Source organism: Solanum lycopersicum, chromosome 1, assembly GCF_036512215.1.
Source record: "Solanum lycopersicum chromosome 1, SLM_r2.1".
NCBI classification, from domain to species: Eukaryota; Viridiplantae; Streptophyta; class Magnoliopsida; order Solanales; family Solanaceae; genus Solanum; species Solanum lycopersicum.
In genome coordinates this window covers 457,472-478,014 of record NC_090800.1, presented here as the reverse complement: position 1 = coordinate 478,014, position 20,543 = coordinate 457,472, and the positions used below count along the sequence as shown (strand labels likewise).

At 28.9% G+C, this 20,543-nt stretch overlaps 2 protein-coding genes across 4 annotated transcripts; one reads left to right on the top strand and one right to left on the bottom strand.

The window, feature by feature from the left end:
* The first annotated feature begins 12,168 nt into the window (after positions 1-12,168).
* LOC101260851 (probable xyloglucan endotransglucosylase/hydrolase protein 28) lies at positions 12,169-15,581 on the top strand. Its single transcript, XM_004228704.5, has 4 exons — positions 12,169-12,758; positions 12,845-12,945; positions 13,603-13,811; positions 14,796-15,581. Exons 1-4 carry the CDS (start codon positions 12,575-12,577, stop codon positions 15,307-15,309), a joined length of 1,008 nt encoding a protein of 335 aa, XP_004228752.1. The 5' UTR covers positions 12,169-12,574; the 3' UTR covers positions 15,310-15,581.
* A 974-nt stretch (positions 15,582-16,555) lies between these two features.
* Positions 16,556-20,427, bottom strand: LOC101261146 (dolichol-phosphate mannose synthase subunit 3). 3 transcript variants are annotated; one of them, XM_026029016.2, is made up of 5 exons: positions 20,273-20,383; positions 18,388-18,532; positions 17,479-17,585; positions 17,272-17,379; positions 16,556-16,944 (listed from the first exon to the last, which is right to left on the bottom strand). In XM_026029016.2, exons 3-5 carry the CDS (start codon positions 17,578-17,580, stop codon positions 16,885-16,887), a joined length of 270 nt encoding a protein of 89 aa, XP_025884801.1. In that variant the 5' UTR covers positions 17,581-17,585; positions 18,388-18,532; positions 20,273-20,383; the 3' UTR covers positions 16,556-16,884. The 3 variants fall into 3 exon arrangements, with proteins under 3 accessions (XP_025884801.1, XP_010316503.1, XP_004228754.1); XM_010318201.4 differs by having other exon boundaries at positions 18,658-20,280; XM_004228706.5 differs by lacking the exon at positions 18,388-18,532 and having other exon boundaries at positions 20,273-20,427.
* Between the last annotated feature and the right edge of the window lie 116 nt (positions 20,428-20,543).

Below are 20,543 nucleotides of genomic sequence, written 5' to 3'. Positions count from 1 at the left end.
TTTTAGAAATTATTGAGCTAATATATAGCTAGGTACTACCAATTCCTATCATTTGAAAAGAAAATGAGATACTGAAATTCTTCTTCTATCACATTTTAGGGTTAAAGTTATTTTACTTTTTCGATTTTATTTTAAAAATCAAATATTTCGAAAATTAATAGACATTTTACTCTCCTATTTTGTGCCATGTATATTACTCCCTAGTCTCAATCTCGTTTACTATTTTGATATTTGGCTACATATTAAACTATTTTGACATTTCGCTATATATTAAATTATTTTAACATTTCGCTACATATTAAACTAATAAAAAATTATATCATTTAATTGCCATAATTCTTTTTTATTTTTATTTCTTTTTAAAATTTGAAATAATGATTGCCTTTAATATTGGCTCCACCACTTCCATAATGCAAGTGGTAGAAGTAAGTAATATTTGGATTATATTAATTTTTAAAAAGTACTTGAATAAGAAAATCTAAAAGATGTGGAATCAAACTAAAGTGAATAAAACTATATCTTGGAAAAACAAAATAAAAATATATATAAATAATTGGTCAAATCCTTCTAGAAATTTCAAATTTCTATAATAAAAAAAAGGTACTTAATAATTAATTATCTTAATCTAAATATGCAACTCCATTCATTAAGCTTTATTGTTCCTTTTGTCCATAATGCTAATCATATATAGTTAAACCTTTCCACAACAGCATCTTTTATTTGTTTTTTTGTTTTTTGGGGCTATTGTAACAAAATATTTTTTAAAAATGATTAAAAAGAAATTGTTATAAAAGATATAATTATGAAAAATATTATATAATATAACATATATTTCAAGAAGAAAGAGTTATTATAATGAAATATTATTATAGAAAATGCTATTATAAAAATATCGAACAATATATTATTTAATGCTACAAATTCGTATATATTATATAGCCAAAAAGATAAGTTGATATCAATTTTTGTAGACAAAACATGAGGGTCCAATCCAAAAATTTAAGTATTAGGTAGGAGATTCCATTCAATTATTTTATCTCTCTTGAATAAACGAATAAAAAATATTTATCTATCATAATTCGAGGAATGGATAAATAATAAATATAAAAATAATGTATTTATCATAAAATGAAATTATAATTAGAAAAATGAAGGGTATAATAAGCCACGTGCCTATAAATTTATAATTAAGCTAGAGTTAGCAAGTGAATAACCAAAAGATTGAAAATTTGGACAATTTATATGCAGTTAACTAGTAGAGCTACTATTATTTTATTTCTATAGGTGTTAACAAATTACTATACGCTATACATATTATATTATATTATATTATATTATATTGTATTGTGTTATATGATATTATAAATATTATTTTAATATTATATTATATTGTGTTATATTATATTATAAATATTATTTTAATAAATATAATATGTAGAGATAAATCATATCTAACTTGGGACGGGGAGCAATTATTCACTTCCCAACCTTGAAATAAAAACCAAAAAAAAAAAGAAAAATGATTTGTAGAAAATATCCAAATGACCACTTTGCCATCTAAAGACAAATAAAATGACTATTTTACCCCTTAAAAGTTGTTGAATAAAAGGTGACAATAATACAATTCAAAATCCAAACTATATGTTATTATTTTACGGTTAGAACTTAGAAACAATAATTGCCGACAACTCCATATGTTATATAGTACTTGATAATTAAAGATTTTTATTTTGATTTTTTATTTATTGTGTGTGGATTGGAATTCATATTAAAATTTTAATTAAATTTATATAGTGTACGAGATGATTAATCGTTTGAAAATGATATTTTTAACAAAATGAATCTGATACATATTATTAAGAGTGAAGTAATTTTATCACTATATCACAATCTATATTGATATAATTAAAAGACTCAAAAGACATAAAAACACTTCCTCTTAGAACTTTCTCTATTTTCACGTGCTCATGTATCCATTCGAGATGATAACAAAAACAATTTTGGTTTTTGAGTTTGACAAAACAGATTATTTTTGGTCTCCGTTGTTAGATATTTAACGGGATGAAATAAAAATATATTGAGTAAAATTTTGTAAGTGAGCTTTAAAAAAAAGTGAATATGCATGAACTTTGTTCTACTTTTATAGAATAGAAAAGTTATTTTTTTTTTGAAAGATTAACCTCAATTAAAAAAAAATTGATTTTCAAATAGATAGAGAAATTGAAGCGTGAAATGATGAAAAAAACTATGAAAAGAAAAGTAAACTGCGTCCTTTTAAAAAAAGAAACATCATTTGACTTGGCACGAAGTTTAAGAAAATAAAAAGATTTTTGAATCTTATGATTATAAATTAAAGTTATGCAAAATATACAAAACTTTCTTTTGATTTTGTGGTCTTAAACATGCACGTGGAAAGTTGTTACCAAAAAAAAAAAGAGATCATTATTTTTTAAACAAATTAAATAAAAAGAGATTATTCTTTTTTAAACGGAGAAAGTAATAATACAAATAAAAATATTGATAGAGGAAAACTTAAAATAACGATAATAATATTATAAATAAAAAACAACGATAATAGTACTATAGATTTGATGATATAGTTTTGCACATATATTATATAGACATATATTATTATAATTTTGGCTGTTTTAAGTCTATTTTCTAGAGTTCAATGCAACTTTTAATTATTATATAGTTTTCATTTGGAAATTAGGTCACATGACTATTATTTAATTTTCAACCCCATTTGTACTTTATTTTATTATTACATATCGTTATCCAACGTTCTTTAATCCTTTAATTTAATTTAAACTAATCACTCATTACAAGAATATTCTTAACCTCGACTCTCCAACCTTCAATTTAATATGGTTTTATAAATAATGTTTTCGTACTAAGTATGTTTGTAATTTTTGGTAAATGAGTTTCTGATATTATTATTAAAATAATAAGTGTGCATGAATTCACTACGTAGAGGGAATTCCTTTCTTTTTTTTTTAGCCAAGAAAAAAGGAATTTCTTTATCTATATTGACCTTCAATAATTCTTTGGATATTCTCACATACATGTTAAAGAAAAGGAAAGAAACAATCAAATAATACTAAATAGATTCAGGATCAGAATAAGCATATTTTGATTCGTTCAGATACGTGTATCTCGAGATACATGAAGTCAAAATTAGGTATATTTTGTTTCAGATAACTGTATTCAAATGAATTCGCAGTAGATAAATAGACAAATTTGTGTCGTCTCTCTCCCATCTCGCTCGCTGCTCTACTATGTATTTGATATTCTAGAATCATATGAATTACACTAGATACATACAAATACATGTATTTTGTACGATTCACATGTATTAGACATCTAGAATACATGACTATCTCTCTTCCAATATCACTCGCTTCTCTCCCTATTTAAGTGTACCTGGTAGCACAAATACAAACCTTATTCTACTTTGTGATGATAGAAATGTGTAATTTCCCCAAAAATAAACAAATGAAAATGGATGAGATTGAGGCCCAGCTACTCTATTGGGCTAGAATTAGAAGTCTTTAGTGGACTGGACTGAAGGTCTCTAGTAATTGAGACTAAAAATTTGACGAGTTCTATTTAGATATCGCTATTTAATTTTTGATTCAATTTTAAGACTTTTTGCACTTCTATTACATCTGGAACTATTTCTGATACAAAAAAGTTAGTTTGACAAAAATGATTGAACTTTATACACATATAACTAAAGTGTAAATAAAAACGGCTAACCTTTAGTCATAGTTTTTGAAGTTTAGGCTTGACATATCTAAAGTTGTTCCGAAATTGATAAATTTCTATTTTTATTCACTTGTTATAAACTTCTTTTCTCTATTCCATGTCATTTTCAATATTTTTAATGAACATATTTTTAAAGCTGCTTTTATTAAGCCCATCCAAACGGACCCTAATTGTTAATCTTATAAGAAAAATAGGATGGGCTAATTGAATATTAGCCCAATTAATCCAACAAAAGGTAAGGCCTCATTTTTGTTGGAAATGTGTAAAACTTTTTATTTAAACTATAATATATATTTTTGACTTTTGCAAATGTGTAAAACTTATTATTTAAACTATAATATATATTGTTGACTTATAGTGAACTTGCCATACTTTAAACAAACATATGTTGCTTCTTTACATTCAAGTTAATAAGTACCTTGAGTTAAAATTGAGAAATTAAACACTTTAAACTATTGTCCTAAAATCATAAAATTTAAAATTCTGAATTTGCCCGTGAATTGAAACCCTTCACCCCCACACAACAATTATTCTATCTACTTGAGTTTGAGATTTTTGAAGAATAAGAATTTGAGGATATGAATGATTGCTATGAATGGTGAGAGCTATATGGTAAACCAAAAATAATATGCCTTAGCTGCCATCCACTATATATATGTAGTGATTATTTCATTTCCTTTTTCTTTCATAATTTATATTCACAGATTTAAATAAAAATCTGCAATGATGATAAAAATAAATAAATAAATAAATGAGAGCTATGATTTCTAGATCTTATTAAGGTGTGGAGAGAAAGAGAAACCTATTGTGGTTTGATGCATTTTATTTGTATTGGGAGATAAAAGGAAAGCAATGATGAATTCAAAGAAAGAAAAATTTATATTCGATATTAACTTAATTTCGTGATGTATAAAGATTATTAAAAGAAATAACGTAAGTAAAATTCAAAAATAGTTACTTTTCAAATTCTTGTAATTAAAAAAGTAATAATGAGTGTACAAATTTTCACACTCTATTAAACTTTTATACATTATATAATTTTCGAGAAGAATGTACACTGAACTATTCCGATTCTATCTATGCGAGAATGCACACTTAAGATATAACCTGCTTAATCAACTCAATCACCTTAACGAATTTATTTAAGTACTTTCTCAAGCATATTTGTGGAAGTTTCTTCTTATCTAGAACCTTATAGTAAGTCCAACAATAACTTAACTGTCACCAACTATATACTAAAGCATCTTTCAACTTCATTTTTATAAAAATCCTAGCTGTCTTATGCCAACTCATCAATTCCTTTGGGAGGAAAAAAAATATTTTATTTTATGAGTTTAAAAATTGTCTTGTCACTTGATATTTGTCTGGAATATATATAAGTTGATGGGTCCTAGAAAATGACTAAAAGATTATATTTTTGTGAAAACTATGAAGAAATATTGTAGTGGGTGAAATTTCAAAGGCAATGAACCCCCACCATAACAAAAAAAGAATAACATTTTTCTCAACTTTGCACTTTTCGGTGGAATTTATATTTATAATAATCTTTATTCGTTTATCGTATTTTAAATTAATTTTATGAGTATATATGAGTCATTTTTATCGATACAATTAGACTGATATACCTTATTCTATCAAGAATGGATCACAGGGTAGAATTGCCTAGTATTTTTAGCTTGGATTTTGAATTGAAACCTAACAATTCTTGATTAACATATTAATCCTTAGATAACTTCTAAGTATCTTAAAAATTTATTATACATCGAATACACAAGAAATTACTTGCAATAACATATACGCCTAGAGTAATATATACATATATACAAAGTCTCGAATTAATAGGATAAAATATAAATAAATTTTATATTTATTTCGTAAAAATATAAAAAAATTATTTTAAAAAAATATTTTTACTCAAGTAACACATCGATCTATGATGCAACCACAAATAAAGTGTTTTTTTTTTCAACATTTGAAAATATATAATATAATAGGGGGGGAAATGTGGATGGTCAATTGATGTTTGAAGAGACAAACTTGTAACTACTAAATTGTTTTTTAGTGTGAATAATCATTTCTTTGAGATTTTGTTGTCGGTTCTTTATACATTTTTTTAAAATAATTATTTATAACGGTTGTAAATGTACACCGAAAGGCATCACATTTTAATGAATAAATTTTAAAATTAAATGTTAATTTACTCTAATAAACTATAACAGAATTGTTTAGTGTTCATATTAGGATTACAGTAATTCAAATTCATACCAGAAAGTTTTTTATAAAGATAATAAAATACTATCTATCACAAGTAATTTTACTCTAAAGTTTGAAATCATAACATTTAATTAAGAATGAAAAAATATTAACGATCTAATTACTACAACATTTAGTGATATTATTCATGAATAACTAAAGATATTAGATAACTACATATATGTTTCTAACTAAGAGAAACTGTCTATCGATATCGACGAGCATCAATCAGAAATAATATATATATATATATATATATATATATATATATATATATTATTTCTGATTGATGCTCGTCGATATCGATAGACAGTTTCTCTTAGTTAGAAACATATATATATATATATATATATATATATATTTACTAAAATTAAATTGTTTGTAATTAAAAAATTGTGTGATGAAAAGAAAAATATAACAAGATTTTTAGTTAGGACATGCATGGGATTATACCCTTAACATTGGGATATCCAATATGTAATATATATATATATATATATATATATATATATATATATATATATATATTAATTATTTTTGATTGATGCTCGTATAGACAATTTCTCTTAATTAGAAACATATATATATATATATATATATATATTTACTAAAATTAAATTGTTTGTAATTAAAAAATTGTGTGATGAAAAGAAAAACATAACAAGATTTTTAGGACATGCATGGAATTATACCCTCAACATTGGGATATCCAATATACATAAAAAGCTTTTTTCTACTTTTAAGGATTCCTTTTAGCTATTTGAGTTTTTAATTTATAAAAAGAATACAAGTATATAATAAAACATTTTCTGACATTGGACATACAAACTCTCACGTGTGCACTATCAAAAAAGAGAAATTAACATTAGCATCATTTACAATGCATTTGGGATCTCAATATTTTCTTGAATAATTACAAAAACAAGAAAACAAATAGAAGTTGTGACATAATCAAAACTGGTACATTTCAATATTTTTCTTAATCAAAAATAGTAAATTCAAATGTTATGACAATGTTTAATACAAGTTTCAAAAGTTATATATATCGATACAAGGTAATTGTTCATTTTTGATGGTGTAGGACATGTTTTCGAGCTAGTGAGTATTTTCGGAGCTAAACAAATACTTTAGAGATTGGAGTAAATCAACTTTTAGAAGATACATGCATTCAATGACATCTTACGTGTTATTTTAGGTGTATTATGTTAAACTGAATATGTATTTTTAATTATTTAATTTAATATAAATTTAATATCTATTTATACACATTTAACATCAGAAATCTCGTTAGGACTAATCTTTCCCATTTAGCAAAGGTAAGATAAAATTATCCTCAACGGTCGTTACTATGATTAGTTAAAGTCCAACTTAATCAAAGCTTTCACATCTTTAACAGAATTGAGGCCGTTAACTTCGGTCTTAAAAAAAAAGGCCCCATGATTTTCGCTCCTCTCTAGTCAAGAGAGTCATTTTCTACTCCGTGTTCGATTCGAGATCTAACTAATTCAAATTTATATAAAAGAGTCTCATTTTAGAGGTTAATGAGCTCCCCTAGCAAAACATCGTCATGTTAGAAGCTTGGAAGCCGAGTTTAAGACCTGACATTATATGATAGACGAGTACTTACTACTTCAACATAACAGTTGGTGATACGCGTTCCGACTTTTTCATTTAGTGTGGGACCCACTTTGCAACGGCTAGTGGTGGTGACATGGACATGCATTAAGTAAATGTCAAATCTCAAAATTTATAAAGTGGTATGCCACTTGTCATTAGCCCTGCCGGCGCTAATTGCTCTACTTGCTAAACTAGCGCCACCCCACGCGTAAGAGCACAAGTATTCATTCATTTTTATTAGTCGATTTTAATTTTATCTATTATTTAAAAAATTAATAACTCAAAATACACTCTTTATTTATTTTAAACTTGACACATGTAATTAAAAAATAACGATTACATAATTATATTACTACTATTATTGATCACGAAGTGGCTAAAAGTGCATGAACTTGCATTAGTAGAATGGATGTAATTATTAGGTACAAAAATACCTAATGTCATAGGTATTCTAAAATTTATATAATTGTACAAAGAATAATGGTTATTCTTTTTGTAGTCTATAAAGCCTCATGTTATTTTTGGCACTAATAACTTCTTTAGTTCTTATTTATATGTCATTATTATAGATTTAATATCGCCTAAAAAATTAATTAAATTTACTATTGTATTTTTATTTAGTATTTTTTTAAAGTTAAGTTTTAAATAAAATGAATTAATTTGATCAATGAACATGAATAAATTATTTAATTTTCCTATGTTGGTCAAATTGATGTACTTTCAAGGTTAATAAATCTCTTATTAAATGGGAAGAATAGTGTCATTTCGCGAAATCAAATATTAAGAAACATTTATATTTAATAAGATGACACATAAATAGGAACGAAGGGAGTACTAAAGGAAGGAGTTACTAATATAAAGTGGAATCAAATTGAGTTTCACACACTAGCAAATAATGTGATATCGTGGATGAAGTTGTTATTTTCATTATCAAATGACTCATATCCAAGTTATGAATTTTTTTAGTAGGAAGTGTTTTTCGTTGGAAGACGTTTTACGTGAACGTGAATTCAATCGAGTTCTTTTACGAATATCTAAAATTGAGATTCTATTAACCTTATTAGGGGTACTTTTGAAAAGTAAACAATCAACCGAAAAAGGTCGGCGCGTGGGATGGTTACCACTGTAAACAAAACTGTCCAATTTTTATATAGGAAACAATTATACTATAAATTTAAAATGATAAAATTAAATTTAATTTGTTTTTAATGGACTTTCGTCAAAAAAAAAATTAAACATGACAAGATAAAGCAATCTGAAAAAGTTTTAAATATAACAAAATAATATTGATAATCAAAATAGAAATCGAAAAAGATAAAACTACAAGAGTTATAAATTTGAATTTAATTGGGACATAATATAAATGTGAGATGGGAAATTGAAAAATAATTTAAAAAATCTTAAAAAATTGCTAAATTAAAAGCCAATAATTAACCACATATGGTGATAAATAAATTATAAGTTGAGGAAAAGAAAGAGAAACCACTTTCTAGTCCAAAAAGCATTATCTATCATTATTTTTAAAGCTAATGATTCAACCTTATTATAAAATAAAATATTTTTAAAAAATTAATCATATGATGACCCCACTTCTTAATCTTTGCGTGAGCATTTTTATTTTTTTAAAAGGGGTTACCTTTGCGTTTGTGGCAATTTTAGTACTTTTTGTCAAAGACTTCTTAGAGGGATAAAGTGGAAAAAAAAAAATTAAATGCTATTAGAGTAAAAGTATGGTCAAAAAGGGTAGAAAAGAAGGATTCAATAATTGAATGACAAATTGAAATATTGTGATCTTTATTCTATATTTGTTAATGGCTGCTAATAGTAATTAGGGCTAATTACTTTTTGACTTTTAACACTTCTATTGAGGTTAAAGAGTAATCCTTGGGTTATGTTCTAATGCTAGGGAAGTAGGATATCTCGTGACCTTTTTTTTTCGCTTGGTATAATTCGTTTTGAAATTCTGATTAGTTTAGATACATGTCACGTATATTTTATTAAAGTAGAAAATATTTTATATTAGAGTTTAAATCCAAAATCTCTAATTAAAAACAAATGAGTCATTTTAAGTTTCTTATTTAATGCTTAGATACTCGTTTTAAAGTTTCAATTAATTTAAATTTGTACCAAATATCAAAGGTAAAAACTCATATGGATAATTGCACTTTTTGGTCCAATAGCTAGCAAAATGTTTGTTTTGATAATTGTAATTTAGCTCAAACATATTTAACAGACAACCTAGTGAAATATTTAATGTATATGTTAATTTTAATAAGATATTTCACATTCAAGACCCGAAAATAAATTTGATAAATGTCATATATAAACTTTTGCAAAATTGTAGCTATGTATATGAATCAAGTAGCCCCTTAATGCCATAATTCATTTTTTCTGTTAAGAAAATAATCATAATTGTAAAAGTATTATCATGTGTTAGGATTTTGGGAATAGTAATAAAAATTTACATTAAGAAAAGTTCAAAAAGTGGTTATAGACTATAGTCCTAAATAATTTTACTGCTTCAATTTAGTAACAAGTAGTAGCATAATATTGGAATTACCTTGTCTAATTATGTTTTAAACAACTTTTTTTTTTGGCTCTTTCATGATTTTTCTAAATAATTTATTCTACAAGGATGTCCTCATCTATATTAGCTTAGATGCCAACTTTAGTTGCCAAACCAAATTATTTCTATGTTTAATTGGAGCCACTACTTTATTATCCCTAAAATGTGATTAAGTGTGATAATATCAAATATGAATTAGGCACAAGAAAAATCAATCAAGCAAGAAGCTTTCTTAAAATCATGCTTTTAAGATGAAATTAAATTATATTTCACCAATCGAGTCACATGTTCTACCATATTCATACATAATAACTTTTTACAAAGTTATAACAAAAATGAATAACTTATATGCAATTTTTTTTAATGAACACTATGGATAAAATAGAGTAATTTTTTCCCCATAATTTTTAAAATAACCAACTATTTGTAGCAAACATGAGTGGGAGAGTATATTATTTCTCATTTCCTTTTCGAACTTTATTTACGAAATTATATGAAATGTGTTATCGTTAGTAAACATTATATGAAATGTGTTATCGTTAGTAAACCTGAAAAGTAAATTAATTACATTTTTCTATGCTTTAATTATCATTACATGGATGTGATTAAGAGAGTTAACTACCAAAAATGAACTAGGCACAAGAAGATTTAGTATATGAAGAACTTAATCAAGGATAATGACTAATTTTAAGTAGTTTTTAGTCAAATGAGAAAAGCTTTAATTAGTCAAATGCCACTCTTTTCTCATTATTAAAATTAGGCCAAAAGACATTCTCCTAACATCATTTTATTAATTAGAGGTACAAACATCTAACGAGTCAGCCAAAAACATGTGATTTTAATTAAATAGTTATTTATTTCTGTTTTTAAGTTCTCCAAGTTAGGCTAGTAATAATTTAATATTCAGAATCCAAGTTTACCTTTTCCCAATTTTCCTTTTCTTTTTCTCCTCATTTCACCAAACTTCTTTTTCATTTTTTAATTTAGGAGGTTTATTTGACGGGGCGAATATATCGTATCAATTACGGATCCACGTGAATTTAGTAGATTTATTTAATTTACAGATAAAAATTTATCAAATATTAATAAATATTTATTATTTTATATTAATTTAAGATAATTATAGGAATTGAAATTTTTTGAATTTTGAATCTATCCTTGCCATTTATCAAAACAAGGATGGAGAGAAAAAAATACATTTCATTTTAGTGCTAATTTTACATCTTTCATGCTTTTCTTGTTGTCCATTTTTAAACCAGTTTTTATTTTATAGACTTATTATTACAAATTTCCTTATTGTCTCAAAAAGAAAAAAAAAACAGTTGGCAACTATTATAAAATTAAAAAAAAACACTTTTTAAATTTAAAATTTTACCCTAGTGTTTTTTGAAAATACAACACCCAAAAAATAAAAGAAATTCCAGAATAATTAATTCCTTGCATTAGTTGTTTATCTTAGTTGTAAAATGTAAAAGCCAAAAAAAAGGATGAATCAATTTTCCTTTTTCCCCAATTTCTAGCCTCTATTTTTTTTTAAAAAAAAATAAAAATATCTTTTTCTTGTAGCCACTTAATTTTTAAAAAATACAAAGAGAGAATCAACAAAAGAAAATTAATCCATTTTTCACAGCCAGAAAACCCCCCCCCCCCCCATAATTTCATAGGAATCTAATAAAACTATAAAAGGCTCTTTTTTTTAAGAGAAGTTTATATTTAAAGATTCCAAACTATCACTATTTATATATTAGAACACATTTTTAAGTTGATATCACCAATTATAAGTTTTTTTTTTCCTCATATCACCATCTATTTAATCTAATGTGTTTTTAATACATAAATAATGCTAATTTAGATCGAACAAGTTATCTGATAATTGAAATTTTAACCAACTAAACTATTAAACTATTAAAATTTCTATGAACAAGTGATGACTCCATATAATTAAATGAAATTATGTATATATTGATTTATAGTAAACACTCGTTACAACTCTATTTAAAAGAAAAATACTCCCAAACAAAAAATACTTTTTTTAAACCAAAAACTCAAAATCCAAACTTTTTTTAATTACTAATTTTTTATTTTGTGAGTCAAAAACTCATACCTAAAAGTCTCACCACCCCATAAAATATAGCCTCTCTTCCCTTTTTTTTTTGGTGTCTTTTTTTTTTCTCAATCAAAATAAGTCCATTTTTCTCTTCTTCTTCTTCCTCTCTTCTGTGGAGACTGATGAGACTTCATTTTTTCCCCCACTTCTCATGCATTACAACTCTATAGAAAAATACAACAAAAAAGAATTAATCTTTGGGTGTTCATAACTGATAAAAGGTGTAAAGGAAAAAGAAAATACCCAAAAAATAGAAAATAAAAATGGTGAACTATTATATGTTCTTTTTCATATTTTTGTCTTGTATTCTTGTTTTGGTTTCTGGGTTTTCAAGAAATCTGCCAATTTTAGCTTTTGATGAAGGTTACTCTCATTTATTTGGTGATAATAATCTTATGATCCTTAAAGATGGAAAATCAGTTCATATTTCTCTTGACAAAAGAACAGGTTTGTTAAAAAATATGTTTTATTAAGGAGAATTAATTTATTTATTGTTTTTTTGGTGTTTTTTTAATGGATGAGGTGTTTTGCAGGGGCTGGATTTGTGTCTCAAGACCTTTATTTTCATGGATTTTTTAGTGCTTCTATTAAGTTACCTGCAGATTATACAGCTGGTGTTGTTGTTGCATTTTATGTAAGTTATTATTAACTAAGTAATTGATTTTTTTTGTATAAATTAGAAGTTTTTTACTTGTCATGAGTGAAAGTTTTGATTTTTTCTGTTTTTTTTTCCACTCCCATATGGATTCTTGATGATTTTTTCATATGTTAATTTATTTTGTAAAATTTTCTTGTGTAAAGATTGGATTTTTAACCTTGCAATGATGTTTAAATAGTTAATTTTCAGTCTGTGTTATGTTAATGAAATGAACCAATAGTTTTATTTTTCATTATGTTAATTAGTACAAGTTTTTGCTTCCCATGAGTGAAAGTTTTGATTTTTTTGTTTCAGTTGTCCATATGGATTCTTGATGAATTTTTTGTAAATATATCACCTTTTTCCTCAGTTTATAAAATCATTTTTACCTTTAAAGAATGTGTTTTTAATCATCTAATGGAAATTGTGTTTATAATAATAAATTAGTAGCTTTTTCTTCCAAGAGGTGAAAGTTCTGTTCTTTTCAGACTCTTCTTGATGATTTTTGAACTGTTAATTAATTTTGTAGATTTCTCCCTTTGAATGGTTTTTTAACCAATCTAATGGGAATTGGTAATTTTCAAGTTGTGTTAATAATGAAAACTAAAATCTTGATTTTTTTGTTGAACTTTTACTAAAGTTTGTTGATGACAGATGTCTAATGGGGATATGTTTGAGAAGAACCATGATGAAATTGATTTTGAGTTTTTGGGAAATATTAGAGGCAAAGACTGGAGAATTCAGACTAATATTTATGGGAATGGTAGCACAAATGTTGGCAGAGAAGAAAGATATGGACTTTGGTTTGATCCTTCTGAAGATTTTCATCAATACAGTATCCTTTGGACTGAGAATTTGATCATGTAAGTTAATATCTCTGCCCTTTTAATGTTTCATTCCTAATTTTGATCATGTATGGTCTACGGGGCGGAGCTAGGTTGAAAAATTACATCATATATCATAGATATTGAACCCCCTTGGCTTGAATTCCCTTGGTGAATATCCTGGTTCCGTCACTGGTGTGGTTTGTAACCTATGTTGCTCGGACTCGAAATATAGTGGATTTTTGGAGGATTTGACAGGGGCTATGAGTACGAGTACGAGAACATTTTTAGAGAGTTAGGTTGTAACAACTTTTTTGTTTGTCATACCATGAGTTTTCACATCCAGCTATTAAAATGGTTTCTTTTATGAGTAAAGGTTCATTTAGATGTCTGTGTTTTGTGATGCACATGTTTCTGTTTTTAACTAATTTTGTATAATAAGTACAACAATTATTACCAAACTTTTTGAATTATTTGTTTTTAATAGTTAAGCTGAAGAATCAAATGAATAGAACAATGTGTGACTAGAAATTTTGTTCTGATATGTTGTCACAAGATTTTTGATTGATTTTTTGTGTCAATGAATGTACATGAGTGACAAGGCCTTTCTTAACATACCCTTTTGTTGGCATGGGACTATGGGAATCTTTTGTTTGTTTCTTATTATTATTTTGCTTAAGATGGTACATTCCCTATTATGATGGTTGTGCTCGTCGAGGACTTGGCCGTCAATAAGGAATGGGGTAAGGTCTACGTATACATTAGTCTCTCAAACCACATTTGTGGGATTGCATTGGGTTTGTTTTATGCTAGCAATGCAAATATTGCGCGGACTCTTCAAATATGCAGCCTATTGTTTGTCTGATCCTCCAAAATTAGTGTATATCCGGACGGATCAGACAGACGCTACAACATTTTTGGAGAGTCCGAGCAACATAGCTATCATGTACTTTGTGAACTCTTCAAATATGCCTCCCTGATTCTGTTTTGTTTGTATTTGTGTTGTTTTGCATCTTGTTGCAGCTTTTATGTAGATAATGTCCCCATAAGAGAGATCAAGAGGACAAAAGCCATGGGTGGGGACTTCCCATCTAAGCCAATGTCCTTGATAGCTACAATATGGGATGGTTCTAATTGGGCTACAAATGGTGGAAAATACAAAGTCAATTACAAATACGCCCCGTATATCGCTGAGTTCTCCGATTTCATCCTCCACGGATGCGCGGTTGATCCAATCGAACTGTCATCCAAATGTGACAACACTACGCCAAAAACTCCAACGATCCCTACCGATATCACCCTTGACCAAAGACGAAAGATGGAGAACTTCAGAAAGAAGCAAATGCAATATTCATACTGCTATGACAAGACCAGGTACAAGGTCCCTCCTCCCGAGTGCGTGATCGACCCTAAGGAAGCCGAACGACTCCGAGCCTTTGACCCCGTTACATTTGGAGGATCCCACCACCATCATGGGAGACGACATCACCGGAGCAGACCAAAGTTGAAGGGTGATGATGATGTATCCTTTATGTAAAAGAAAAAAGACCCAATCCCATAAGTTTTTCTCTATATAGTCACATGATGATATGATCATTTGAGGTTTTGTTATTTTCACATGTGAATAGAGGATATATTGTTGGGGTATGTATATATGTCATACCTATATAGGGGTCCCAAGCCATGTTCTAGTTGATGTATTTTGTTGTTTGGGCCTTTAATTTATAAATTCAACTTGTTGGTGATTTTGTGTACTTTTTTTGTGACACATTAATAAATGCATGAATAGTACAAAGATTATTTATTATACTTTTGTGTGTTCTTTAAGCATGTTTGTTGCTACTCATGATGTCTTATTATAAGTTTTTTAGGCCTCTCTTGTCATGTTGTGAGGACCATTTGTCAAATGGTTGGCTGCAAAAATCCAAAGTTTTTGATTGTGACTGCTGGAAATCTAAAGACCATATTATTATCTTTTTTATTTATATTCTTTTAAGGAAGAATAATAGGATTGGAAAGTTTGGTCATTTGTTTTGCCAAATGTTGGGTGAGGTGGTAAATACATATTAATTCTTCACTAAAGTCTCGAATTCGAGCATTTGTATTCTATTAGAGGTCTTGAATTCAAGCTTTCAGAATGGAGTCGCCTTTCAGAACATAAAAAAGATTGATAGTCAATACTTAGAAAAATTACTTGAAGCTTCGATATGATTATAAATTCAAGCCGTGAAATTAACAACTAATGCTTGTATAAGGGTACTGTCTACATCAACATCTGGCCCTTCCCCCAAATCTTGCCTGTGTGAGGAATGCCCAAGTACTTTGTTGTAATTTACAAAAAAATTTACATATTAAAAGAATCGAGTTCAGATGAAATCAGTGACATACTACATCTAAAACCCGTACAATCAACCCAATAACCCAATTATCGGTTCGAGTGATTGGTTTAACTGTTACTTTGCCCAACCCTAAGTTGAACAAATGAAATATATCACCTAATGAGAAGATAAGACGGGCTTAACCAAACGACAAGGTCAGAGATTCGATGTGTATACTCATATCTTCCTTAAAACATTGGCATCTCCCACAATAACTTGGCTCTCAACCATAACGAGGATGACATACTTGGTGTAGTCCCACGAGGATCATGCCCCTACCTTATAGGTGGTAGAGAGACTATTTCCAATAGACCCCCGACTCAAGGATTTCAATCAAATAAGTATTTGAAAATACACTGGATGCTAAACATAGAAGATCAAAAACTGGTAAAACAACCAAAAGAGTCGAGAAAAATCAATGGCTCTTGTTCTCTTTGGTCTTGACTTCAACTACTAGCTTGAAGCCTTAATGGGTCAAAAGGTACCTCCATCATGATCATGATGTACATGTTCTACCTCAAAACAAAACTCGAAAAGAATATATTAGAGTATTACATAAGAAATAAAAGTAAAAACATCTTCGAGTAGGGTCAGTTGTTGAATGGTGTAGATGGGGGCATTAGAAGATTAGGACAGTTATGTTCCTACTTGAAGCATACTACTAACTGTTTTTCATCTTCGCTGTATGTGTTTCTCCATATGTTGAACAACCGAGATCACGACTTAAACAACATTCAATCAGAACCAACGTCTACCCCTTTTTTCTTCAAGAATTCCCTGGCTTCAACAATATCCTACAGAAGAAACAGCAAATGAACAACGATAAGATATGTATTATTTAGTTATGTTCTTATCATCCTTGTCTGGACCCTTTTTCCAATAATATGATCCTTTTATTCGCAATGAAATGCTAAGAAGCCTAAGCCCTTAATTCCTCGGCACTATCTTGGCTAATAATAACCTTGTCAGCTAGCAGAAAAGTAGGCAACTATTGCTTGGATTCTCCAAAAATGTTAACCACCCTCCACTTCTGGAGGATCTTGCACCAACCCGTCAACATTTTTGAAGAGTTCGAGCAACATAGGTATGCAATATTTCTTGAATGAAAAGTGCAACTGTACCTGCTGTAAGAAAAGAGCCTCTTGAGGACACGTGGGAAAATTCATTAGACCAACACCAACCATTAACAGACCATAGCAACCAAGGGACACAATGAGGTATAGAGGCAACTGCAACAGCGATAGCAATAAACTAAGAATCACTGAAAAGTAAGAAACTTTGCCAAAGCCCAAAGGTAACAGAAAGATGGTCAGTCAATAAGAGCTCACCAGCCAGGTATAGCTCTCTGGAATAGTTGATGTCTGCAACAAGCCTATCCAAACAGCAGTTACTGCAAGCAATAACGCCAAAATCTTCACGATATGTTTCATTGGATCTGCAGTGATGCATTAATTTGATGTGAGTAATAGAGGAGACTAAAGTTTTTCATTGATTAACATATAATAGAAGTCAACGACTGAAACATTAAGAAGCCAACTCAATTAACTATCAGGGTGTCTTTGATTTGAAGGAAAATAAGAGGTTTTCTTACTTATTTTCCAGTGTTTGGTTGGTGAGTGGCAAAAGAATTTCAATGTTGGTAGGTGAGTGAAATATTTTGCATTCTTTGGTTGTAAGGAGAAAGTTTGCTAACAATATTACAGAAATGGCTTCTGTGTTATTCTCTCACCCCCGCCCCCATCCCAAATTGATCTACATCTATAAAACAACAACGAGATTTTTACACAGTATATATATATGTGTGTGTGTGTGTGAGAGAGAGAGAGAGAGAGAGTTGCCGTGTATAATTTATGTACATCAGCTAGGGGCTGTAAATATTTTTTGGCTGAGAGGCCAAGTGTGTAGAAAGTCACAAACAAATGCATTGTTAACATGAAACTTCACGGCCTACATGGATGTCCACATGGATGTCCAATGTTAGTTGATATTATGATCATTCCTTTGGAATTAAACTACTTTTCTATGTCAGTGTCAAAGCCAATGCAAGAAAACAGAAAGCAAAGACCTCCATATTAGTTTTCAAAAAGTTATAAAAACTTCAAATCTAGACTAACAAAATACTGGATGATGCAACCAACTAACAAAATTATGGAGCACTATATGAAAGCCAACAACTAAAATCCGGTGCAGATACAGAAGATCAGATAGAAAAAAATGAAAGAACTAAAACCTACTACCTAGCAATGTTCTTCTAACTGATGATGTGTTCTAGTTTTGTTGCTTGAATCTTTCCAACCACAAATATTCCGTTGGTTTGCACCATCTAAATTGTTTCTCACCCTTTCTCTCCATTTGTTTATTGTTACAGGAAACGTATCGGATCTACATTCACCAGATAAGCAAGCATTATCAACAACATATTTTCTGTAACAACTCCAGTTTCACAATAGAAACACTCAAATATTATAATCACTACACTCAAAGTTAAATGGGAAAATGGAACTCACAAGGAAACTATTGAAGAATATAACTAGAAGGGAGATGAGAAGCTTAAACTCAAAGCAAAGGGATGAGAGGACTAGGTTCTCAACCATCTGCATAAGTCTAATTTGCTCCACAAGTCATATTTATCAACTCGGATCCCAAACATAGTCTCTTAATTCGGTGTTGAGCTGGTTTGCCCATACTGGTCCTGGCCCGTTCATAACAATACCACCCTCCTGAATACGAACCTTGTCCTCAAGGTTCAAGTGCAGAAATGTCAACAGTGAAAAACTATCACTCTCGTAAAGTGAAACATGCTTCTCTGTCTAAATTCCATTAGGGAGTAGTGTAATAACAATTTCGTAACTAAGATGCAACACAGATATTCGCTTCTGCTTTCCAAGCCAGAGCATTAGTTGATGATTACTGTTAAATGGTTGATCCAACTCCTCAACGGAATTCCGTATAACAATTAATTAGTGCGAATTCAAGGCCATGTAACAGATTCTTAAAGAAGTTGAGAACACTAGAATAGCTGATAGTATATCCTCATGGAAAGGTAGTAGATTAGTGTACCATAGAACAGATAAAGAGTCAGTCCAAAAAGTAATACAGGGGACAGTCATTTTCTCATCCATTGACTTTCTTGCTGGCATATCATTGCCTTCTCCAATATCGAAAATCCCCACTCCATTATTTAAGAACACAACAGCTTTGATGGACTAGACAATGTGATGTTGTTCGCCTAAACCAACTGTGAGGACTAGTAGAGATGAAACAAGGAGAAATATCAAAGATACAGGAGGCTCAGCATCTCCAAACATAGAAGTAATCAACACTGTCAGTGAGTAAACCAAAAATTAAGTCGGCTGTAAACATTTGACAAGGAATGAATAAGGTCTTAGTGTCTAGTCCTCATTGAAAATATTCATGCATTTGTTGTAAGCAAATGGATGACGACCTCCAGAAGCCATAAGCTGAAAAGCAGCAACAAATTCCCTGAACCATTCACAACAGCAGCATACGACACTGGTCAAAGACTTCTTGAAAAAACCGTCAGTGACAACCAGAACAAGGCGAAGGATGAAAGCCATCTTTCAGTATCATGATTCTAGGGAAGATTGTGGAAATAAGTTGAATTTATTCGCGTTTGAAATGGAACTAAAAGGGGTTGTCTAAGGTGCAGATGAACAGTTCGATAAAAGTCCTAAACGAATCATCCCCTTATAACCTTGGTCCTAACTGTTTTTGTTGATTCATATGAATCCATGGTGATTTATTCTCTGTGCTAAAAGATTAGTGCAACATCACTATGGCTGCTTCACTTTTTACCAACAAATCACCTTAAAATCCACCAAACCTAAAAAAATCACCCAATAACTCCAATCCCATAAATTTTTACATTAACCCCAATACAATTTAACCAATTTGATAACACCCAGATGATAAAAATCTAATCTTTTCACAAAATCACCTAAAAAAATCACCAATAACACTGATCCCATAAACTTTTACAGAAATCCCAATACAATTTTAGCCAATTTAGATCACACCCACATGATAAAAATCAAATCTTTTGTTTAGAACAAAGAAAATAATTAGTAAAAAGTAAAACTAAAATCATAAAAGGGAACAAACCTGATATTGAATATGAAGCCTGCTCCGATCAGTTCCAATCAGGTTTTGCAGTTGTGTTTTTCTTTTTTTAACAAAAATTAATTTAAGGTATTTTTTCAACAAATTTAATATACAGTTCAGACACCTCTAACAGACAGCAGTTGACGTGTCTGCCTATTTTATTTAATTATATAAAAAGAAATTCTTAACCCCAGCCATCAAATCAAATTTTATTTTTAATTTATTTATTTTTAAAATTGGCATTTCTTTTCATAAAAAGTTATGTATAAAA

Bases quoted from the DNA above. Each gene is read 5' to 3' on its own strand.
- LOC101260851 (XM_004228704.5), top strand. From the start codon at position 12,575: ATGGTGAACTATTATATGTTCTTTTTCATATTTTTGTCTTGTATTCTT. The intron at 12,946-13,602 runs GTAAGTTATTAT...TGTTGATGACAG, and splicing joins GTGTTGTTGTTGCATTTTAT to ATGTCTAATGGGGATATGTT. The intron at 13,812-14,795 runs GTAAGTTAATAT...ATCTTGTTGCAG, and splicing joins TGGACTGAGAATTTGATCAT to CTTTTATGTAGATAATGTCC.
- LOC101261146 (XM_004228706.5), bottom strand. From the start codon at position 17,580: ATGAAACATATCGTGAAGATTTTGGCGTTATTGCTTGCAGTAACTGCT. The intron at 17,380-17,478 runs GTGAGCTCTTAT...TCGCTGTTGCAG, and splicing joins CAGAGAGCTATACCTGGCTG to TTGCCTCTATACCTCATTGT. The intron at 16,945-17,271 runs GTACAGTTGCAC...TTTCTTCTGTAG, and splicing joins AGGCTCTTTTCTTACAGCAG to GATATTGTTGAAGCCAGGGA.